Source organism: Budorcas taxicolor, chromosome 6 (genome assembly GCF_023091745.1).
Source record: "Budorcas taxicolor isolate Tak-1 chromosome 6, Takin1.1, whole genome shotgun sequence".
Taxonomy (NCBI): domain Eukaryota; kingdom Metazoa; phylum Chordata; class Mammalia; order Artiodactyla; family Bovidae; genus Budorcas; species Budorcas taxicolor.
The window spans coordinates 104,174,541-104,182,943 of record NC_068915.1 but is presented as its reverse complement, the minus strand read 5'-3'; the positions used below and the strand labels follow the sequence as shown (position 1 = coordinate 104,182,943).

The window sequence follows — 8,403 nt, the reverse complement described above, 5'->3', positions numbered from 1 at the left end:
GGACACGCGATCGAGGTCACATTAAGGCCAGGTCAGTGTTTTGGGGTCGTTTCTATTGGTTTTATATTCAGTAACTTCTTTATCAAAATGACCGGCTCCTTCCCGCAGCCGGTAGCCAGTGTAGGTGTTGTAATCACACCCCATCCCCGCCCCTAAAGTTCACAGCGAGAAACTCGATTATGCATTCCAGATAACATAATGCATTCTTATTCTTAACCTCCGTAGCACCACGCGAAAGTGGCTTCTTAGGCAAACTTCAGTCCAGCACTTCGAAGACAAAGGCCCACTTTTACGCAGAGGTAAAGTTTTGAAGATTGAAATAGAAGAAAATGAAGGTGTTTACAGAATAAATTAATGTTATGTCTTTCTACTATAATAAATAAGCCTGCAGGGTTTTTTTTTTTTAAACTATAAAGACAATATACAAGAAATGACTTCAACTCCAATTATCGTGGTAAAGAGGGGAACCATCCTCCACTATCCACTAGGGAGAAACACACACAAGCAACTGACACAACAGAAAGGTAAGGGGGAGGTAGGGAGAGAAACAGGAAAGGAATAGAGGAAAAAAAGGGAGAAGTTGGAAAGAAGGGATATGAGGGAAAGGGAGAAAGGGGGTAGAGCAGAAGAGAAGCATAGAGCACAAGGGGAAATCCCCCAGGAACACAGAAAAATAAGAGACCCAGGGGGACCCACACAGGGACAGGCGGCACGGGCTGTAGCTCGGAGGAAAGTTTTTCCGGCGCCCACTCCCCTCCTCTGCCCTCCTGGGGCCCGGGCCCAGCCCCACGCGCCCCGAGGCCCAGCGCGCCTCGGGGCAAGTCCGCTCGAGCGGGGCCCAATGGGTCGCGCCGGACCCTCCCCCTCGCGCGCTGATTGGCCGCCGCCGCGCTGGCCTCGCCTTATTAACAAGTTCTCTGGGGAGCGGCGGCCCGACCCGGAGCCGGCTGGTGAGCCCGAGAACTCCGCCTGCGCGGCGGCGCCAGCGGATAACCAGGCCCGGAGCGCCGGAGCTGGCCTTCTGGGGAGGGGCGGGAGGCGCGCGCGATAGAGCCCGCCCGGCCCGGGCCCCGGACCCTCCCAGAGGCCGACCGCGCTCCCAGCACGCCCGAAGCTCATGCCCGGCGGCTGGCCCGAGCTGCGGCTGGAGGGGGGGCCCGGCTCTGCATGGCCCCGGCTGCTGACATGACTTCTTTGCCACTCGGTGTCAAAGTGGAGGACTCCGCCTTCGGCAAGCCGGCTGGGGGCGGCGGGGGCCAGACCCCCAGCACCACTGCGGCCACGGCGGCCGCCATGGGCGCAGACGAGGAGGGGGCCAAGCCCAAAGTGTCCCCTTCGCTCCTGCCCTTCAGCGTGGAAGCGCTCATGGCCGATCACAGGAAGCCCGGGGCGAAGGACAGCGTCCTGGCGGCCTCCGAGGGCGCACAGGCGGCGGGCGGCTCCGCGCAGCCTCTAGGTGCCCGGCCCGGGTCGTTGGGCGCCCCGGATGCGCCGTCCTCGCCGCGGCCGCTCGGCCATTTCTCGGTGGGAGGACTCCTCAAACTGCCAGAAGATGCGCTGGTCAAAGCCGAGAGCCCCGAGAAACCCGAGAGGACCCCGTGGATGCAGAATCCCCGCTTCTCCCCGCCCCCGGCCAGTGAGTAGCCAGAACCCAGGCTGCGGGGGAGGGGGCCGGCGGGGGTGTGCGACCCGAGGGCGCCAGGCCGCGCTCCGGCGCCTGTTTGTCTCCGGCGTCTGCGTACCTGCGGCCGGGTACCTGGAGCCGGTGCTGCAGATGGGTGGTCGAGGAGCACGGGGCGAGGGGGCGTCGACCCCTCTCCCCACTCCCACCCGGAAGAGGGTTCGAGGCCTGGCTCAGGTCCAGCTCTCGGGCCACCTTCTCGGGCTCCTCGCCTTGTCCAGGCGACGCTGCGGGTAGGAGTTCACTTGTAGGACACTAGTGTCTGGGCACCTTCTCCTCGGGCCCCCACCAAACGACCTCAGGAGTCTTGGCTGGCTCCTCTGTCAGACCCTAAGCCCTGTTACTTCGCCGTTACCCCAACGGGTGGGTTCGAAGAGTGCGGGACATCTTTACAGAGCAGAGTTTCACTTTCTCATCGTAGAAGCCTAGTGCGCCCCCCTCCCCTTCTCCACATCCACCCACCAGAGTATTTCTTTGCCCACTGTGTTTCCGAAGCTCTCGCAAAATTGCCCCCTCCCCCGCCCCCTTCGTGTTTCAGGTAGATACTTGGTGCTCAAGGTGGATGGATCATTTAGGGGGAGGAGGCGAAGCGCTCAGGTTCCAGTGGAGGGGGCGGGGCACCGTCAATTAGTGGGAGGCGCCCCCTCCAACATGACCCGGAGCTCCCAAATGTCTCGGGCTGGGTGGTGGAAGCGGACTCCAGCCGCCAAAGGCCCCTTCGGGGTCGTTCCGAGGTCTTGCGGCCCCCGGGCTTCTCTGCCCAGCGAACTCACTCGGAGATATTTCAGGAGCACGGGAAATTCCCAAGTTTTCCTCGTTTCCTCCGATTATTTGGTGCGGCATAATAGCAACCCGAATTCAATGGCGTGATGCTGAGGAATGATTTTTATCGGGGGATTAAACGTCTTTGAAAGGCCAGCCCCTCCCTGGGCCTAATGGCCGGAGAAGGTGGCCTAGCGCTGGGCTGTTAACTACCGAAGGGTGTGACGTTTCCCTCGGCGCCCGCCCCTCGGGTGGCCCGGCGGAAAGCGAGTCGGGGGCCAACTGCTTCCCGGACTCTCAATGGTCTCGACCAGGGAAGAAGGGGGGATGTTAACACCAGTTTTCATTTGACTCACATCCTGGTGACCTGAGAGCCCAGAGGATTTTTTTCTTTTTTAAGCATTCCAAAAAGAAAATTGCATAATTAGGCAAAACCCGCCTGGTGAAAACATTCTCTAGATTTGAATTCATTTCTCCCCCAGTGAAGCTGCTGCGTAGGCAAAGCGTCCCTTCCAGGACTTAAGAATTCTTTTCAGGCCTGGGTCCTGACCCAAAGTCGGGGTGATCTCTGTTGTCCTGGGAATAATTGTGTTCCACGTTTTTAACCAGGTGGCAGCTGCTGGGTGTGGCAGGCGTTGACTCGGCCAGCCGACCCTGTCCCGGGCTGCATGAGCCCTCTGCCAAGGTGTTAACTCACCGCCCATCCTTGAGGGTATATTTTGAAGTCATAAGTAAAAAGGCAGCTGGGCACCAGCAGCGTTGATCCCTGTGGACTGGAGCACTGGTCGAGGAGAAGCCATTGCATTCTGCCCTTAACACGCATGCATATGAGCGAGACCAGAGGCCAAGGAGCTGGGCGTGGAGCAGGCCTAGAACACAATTGAAACAATCAAAAGAAGCACCATTAAAAGCAAGCCCCAGACTGTGGCACATTTTTATATTTGAGATTCGGCCATGGTGTGACATTCGTGACATCCGGCGTTGCTCCACCTCTGGTCATCGAGGCCAGAGCTTAGAATAGTCACTAAGCCCTGCCCGACTCTTTGCGACCCCATGGACCGCACTGTTATAAGTGAAAGAGTGTGGGGTTGGGAGATCTGGGTTTTCAGCCACAGAACGGCCTATCCCCAGGCGCTGAGCACTTGGTAGGCACAGATGACAAATGTTTAGCTAATGCCTAAAATTAAATATGATCTCGGGTGCAGGCCTCTTTCTGCGCATTTCATTGTCCTGTTAATATCCACCCATCCCAACATGAGTGGTGGTGGGAGGAGGCCTTCCTAAGCAGCCACTTAGATTTAAGGGCTGTTTGCCTCTTCCCAGTTATATCGGGCTTTGAACACGGCTGAGCTTTACCTGGAAGCTTCGTTTCCCCATTTGCAAAAGGTAGGCAAGAACGTCTACCCTGTGGGCCGGCGGTGGGAGCTGGAGAAGACATTTTCCAAGTGCCTCTCCCGGAGGGCGCCTGGCGCCGAGGTGCTCGACGCAAATGAATAGCGCGGGCGTTGTTACTGATTATTATTCCCACTTCGGGGCGGATGGCGCGCCACTTTCTTAACCCTCTGCATTTCTCTCTCTCTCGGCCCCTCAGGGCGGCTGAGCCCTCCGGCCTGCACCCTGCGCAAGCACAAGACCAACCGCAAGCCGCGGACGCCCTTCACCACCGCCCAGCTGCTGGCGCTGGAGCGCAAGTTCCGCCAGAAGCAGTACCTGTCCATCGCCGAGCGCGCCGAGTTCTCCAGCTCGCTCAGCCTCACCGAGACGCAGGTGAAGATCTGGTTTCAGAACCGCCGCGCCAAGGCCAAGAGACTGCAGGAGGCCGAGCTGGAGAAGCTGAAGATGGCCGCTAAACCCATGTTGCCCCCCGCAGCCTTCGGCCTCTCCTTCCCACTCGGAGGCCCTGCCGCCGTAGCAGCCGCCGCGGGCGCTTCGCTCTACGGGGCCTCTGGCCCTTTCCAGCGCGCCGCGCTGCCGGTGGCGCCCGTGGGACTCTACACAGCCCACGTCGGCTACAGCATGTACCACCTGACATAGAAGGCCCAGGGTTGCCTACCTAGGGTGCCAGCCGATCCCTCCAGCAAGCAGCAGGAGCCTTCCCACGAAGTGCTCCCCTGTTCAGCACCACCTGGCACCTTCTCTTTAACCCCCCCGCACTGCTCTGGTTTGTCCTCCGTTGCTACTGGAGTTCACTCTCTGAAGCCTGATTCCCTCCCCCAAAGTGGCTGGGAGGGTTCCATGACACTCTTCTAGAAGCTAGATCTATCCCTTCGAGTTACAGATGGGGGAACAGAGGCCAGAGAGGTTTCCAAAGGTATCCACAGTCCCCAGCAGAGTTAGTGGTTGGACCAGATCTAGAGGCCATGCCTCCTGTCCTAACACCTGGCAGGAAAAAGCACAGAGAAAATTCACGTTTGAAGATTTTGGAAATGAGAACAGTTGGGGAGAAAGAGAAGAACTGCAGGAGAGGCAGATCCTGGGTCTTGCCACCGGAAAACTTTAAAAGAACTTCAACAGTAAAACATTTGCTTTTTTGGGGGTGGGGGGGAGTGATACACAGATGCGTGACAAAGGTAGGTTGAAGGGACCTCTCTCTTACCAGTACCAGAAAGAAACTGTAAAATAAAAATTAAAAACTTCTGTTTCTATTTAACAGTACATTTGGGTGGCTCTCAAGATTCCCTTTGGAAGGGACTGTTGTAATATACTGTATATTTGAAATTTTATTATCATTTATATTATAGCTATATTTGTTAAATAAATTAATTTTAAGCTACAAGATATTATCTCCTCATTCGTTTAGTCTTTTAATTTTGCTCCTTGCCATCTCTTCACATGTACGGTTGCTTTTCAGTTTGGTAGTAGTTTGGTGCCAGCAACTTTTCAAAGGTGACAACAATATTCAGGGACAGAGGGGGGTGCCTTTTTGAACACAGGACAGATCTGCCTTAGCAAAGTCAAGTGGAGAATTGAAGCAATTACCTTGGATAATTAGGCTCAATTTTCCAATTCACTTTAAGCTGAAATCGACACTTGTTCAGGTGACCCATAACCGACTCTTTTCTTTTTTCTCCCCTTTTAACCCGTCTATGAAAACAAAGAGAATCACCCAAATGGTTTGATGACTGCAGACAGCTAATCCAGACAATTCCCACCCCCGAAAACCTGTTTTTCCCACAGGAGGCCAGGTGGGGGATGGAGAGGCACCGCTTTCCTTCTCTTAAATCACCCCGCCGCTGTCGCCAGTGTAGACACGGTTTGAGGAACTAATTTTGAGGCTGGCAGAATGTGAGTGCCTTCCCTATTGCGACCCCTTTAAAAATTGTTTGCTGAAAACGCAGGGCAACCATACACTAAGCGCCATGGGGTGTCCTTCGCATGAGCCTTGCCTACAAACTGGTTTTTCTTATATATAGTAGGTTATATTCAGGCTACCAGGAGAATATATTTGAACAAGTGCCAAGTTTAGCCTTCCGGGGGCAATTTTGCTAGCATGTTGAAGGCAGAAAAGGATCTCTAGTAAATAAAGCCTACTATGTTCCAGGAGCTGCTCTGTTCTCCTTCGAGTTTGGGGCCCTGACTTAATTCTCCCCAGATCAGGGCTCCCCACTCACCTCCACCTCTGTCCGGCTGTGGGGGCGTCTCCAAGTTCCATGACAGGGCAGCCCCGGGCAGCCTTCGCGAGGAGGAAGCCAGGAGACCAAGGGCTGTCAGAACCCGAAGTACCTGACGTTGCACGCGGGGAGGGTAGACGTCTCTGCAGACAAGAGACCGGCTATGATGTGGGGAGGAAACCCGGGACACACTACGCCAGCTTCTAGCCCCAGGGGGAGGTTGGCCTCGGAATTCCAAGAGAGCTCGGGGTGGTTCGCACGCACCCGGGGCGGGCTCTCAGCTGGTGCCGGCAAGTTCCGAGGTACCCTGCGTCTTGGATCTTTCGATCTACGTAGCTCTGACAAAGGCTGTGTCCCGCGGCTGGGGCTACAGTCTGAACTTGTCACCACTCCCTTCCCTAAGAAAAGAAAAGTTCCAATGATCAGGCAGTGGGGGGTGGGGGTGCTGGGGGGTGGTCCCTGGCCTCTGGGCTTACAAGTATGGCCCGAATTGGTCCTCTTCATCCCCAAGAGAGGGTAGTGATATCTAAAAATGTCTCAGACTCCGGCGCCCACGCGGCCCCTTAAAAGCTCTTAGGTACATCACTATTTCTTGCAGACACGGGAAAAATGTTTACCCCCCGCATAAACTCAGCACCCCGAGTGACCTCGCGCGGGACACCAGGGCTTCCACACATCTGAGTTTCTTTCTGAAACTCCCCCGGCCACTCTCCTATACTGGGGGTTTGTACTGAACTTGAAGTCAGAGAAACCCATTGGTTGATGCCAGCTGCCAGACTCTGCGTAGGGAAGATCACTCTATTCCTCAGTTTCCTCATCTGCAAAATGGGCCTGGGAATCCTTCCCTTGCCCCCGGGATTTTGGGGACGTGCCAACAAGCCCCTGCGCGGGAGGGCGCCCCGGTTATGCCGAGCAGATCTGAATCTTCTCAGCTCACGGTGCGTCGGCCACACCGGAATGTTTTCCACGCGTGTGGGAGAGGGGAATGGCAGGGCGGGATCGGGTGTCTCCCGCGGCCGGAGCTCACCGGCCTCCTGGCTCCTCGAAACTTGGCAATTTAGGGTCGAGGCAAACTTAGAGCTACATAATTGCAGTAATGAGCAACGGCTCGAGCTCGGCAGACGCGCAGAGGCTCCAGCCTGGCGGTAGCTGCAGGCGAGGCGGGCGCGCCCCCTTCCCCCACTCAGAGCCTCTGCTTGTTTGGAACCGACCGCCGCCCTGCGACCCCCGCCCGCGCCCGCCTGCGCGCGCGCCCCAGCCCTGCTGCGGGCCTTGGGTCTCTGTTTCCTTTCTCTCCTATGTACCCTGTTCCCCCCATTTTTGTCTTCTTTCGTTCAGCCCCTTCTTTGCACCGCTTTTTGTTTCTGGATTTCCTCCCTCCATAGGGAGTGCACACATAAGGTGCTCAATAAATGGTTGCTGGATCTGGAGGGTGCTCTGCTCTGGGGTGAGGACCTGAGACAGATTCAGCCGGGTCCGGCGGGAATTCGAGGCGAGGCGGGGGCGCTGCCTCCTGTCCAGCCCAGCCCTTGGAACGCAGTTGCTTGTTTATCAAGTGAGGACAGAGTGGGCTGGGGTTCCCGCATCCGGTCCTCTATGGATCAATTTCCTTCCCCGGCAGGAAACTTGGGATCAATCACAATGGAGTCGCCACCTACCTCGTTTAGAGGTTGTGAGGGAGGAGGAGCCAGCGCTTAACGCAGCCTACTGTGTGCTGAAGTTCCGGAGCGCACCACCTTCCCCACGCTTCCCAACAAATTTAGATTTTTTGTTTTTTTAAACAAGGATCCAGAGAGGTTACGCGGTTTTCCCAAGGTCACACAGCCAATAAAGGGGAGAACAGGGATTCCGAACACAGATTCCACTCGGGGATCCATGCTTTTCCGGTACTGCCCGGCTTCCTTTCGTTGAGGGTCCCACAGTGCCGGGCCAGCAATTTGGGTCTGGGAAAACCCGCCCCTCAGAACTCGGGCCCTAGCTCTCCGAATTTAACTCCTAGCCCTGACCCTTGGGGATCAGGAGGGACACCTCACCGGCCCTGCACAATGTCTGTGAAGGCGTTTTCGTTGTGTTGGGGAGGAGACATAAGTCTCGGTCAGCAAAAACTCCGCTCCTGACCGCTCTGGCGAGACCAAAGCCCGTGGCGTGGAAGCCAGCGAACTGAGATTACGGGGCGGCAGGAGACCTGGGACGCTCCTAGCTCTGGCTGCACGCCGGCGGGGCCTGGGCGGTCAAGGACTCTGCGAGGCTGGAGAGGGGCTGGAGAGCGCGCGCTAAGAGCGCTTGGTGCGAGGGTTCCCTTCGCTCTCTGACCCGCGGCCGAAGGCCCAGCTAGCGCAGGAGACTCAG

The 8,403-nt window shown here is 56.7% G+C and overlaps 1 protein-coding gene across 1 annotated transcript; it reads left to right on the top strand.

Moving 5' to 3' along the window:
• Positions 1 to 952: 952 nt before the first annotated feature.
• MSX1 (msh homeobox 1) lies at positions 953 to 5,089 on the top strand. Its single transcript, XM_052642079.1, has 2 exons — positions 953 to 1,636; positions 4,035 to 5,089. The coding sequence occupies exons 1-2, from the start codon at positions 1,168 to 1,170 to the stop codon at positions 4,475 to 4,477; spliced, it is 912 nt and encodes a 303-aa protein (XP_052498039.1). The 5' UTR covers positions 953 to 1,167; the 3' UTR covers positions 4,478 to 5,089.
• The last annotated feature ends 3,314 nt before the right edge of the window (positions 5,090 to 8,403 follow it).

Excerpts from the sequence above, each read along its gene's own strand:
- MSX1 (XM_052642079.1), top strand. The coding sequence starts at position 1,168 with ATGGCCCCGGCTGCTGACATGACTTCTTTGCCACTCGGTGTCAAAGTG. Across the intron at positions 1,637-4,034 it reads CTTCTCCCCGCCCCCGGCCA|GGCGGCTGAGCCCTCCGGCC; the intron begins GTGAGTAGCCAG and ends TCGGCCCCTCAG.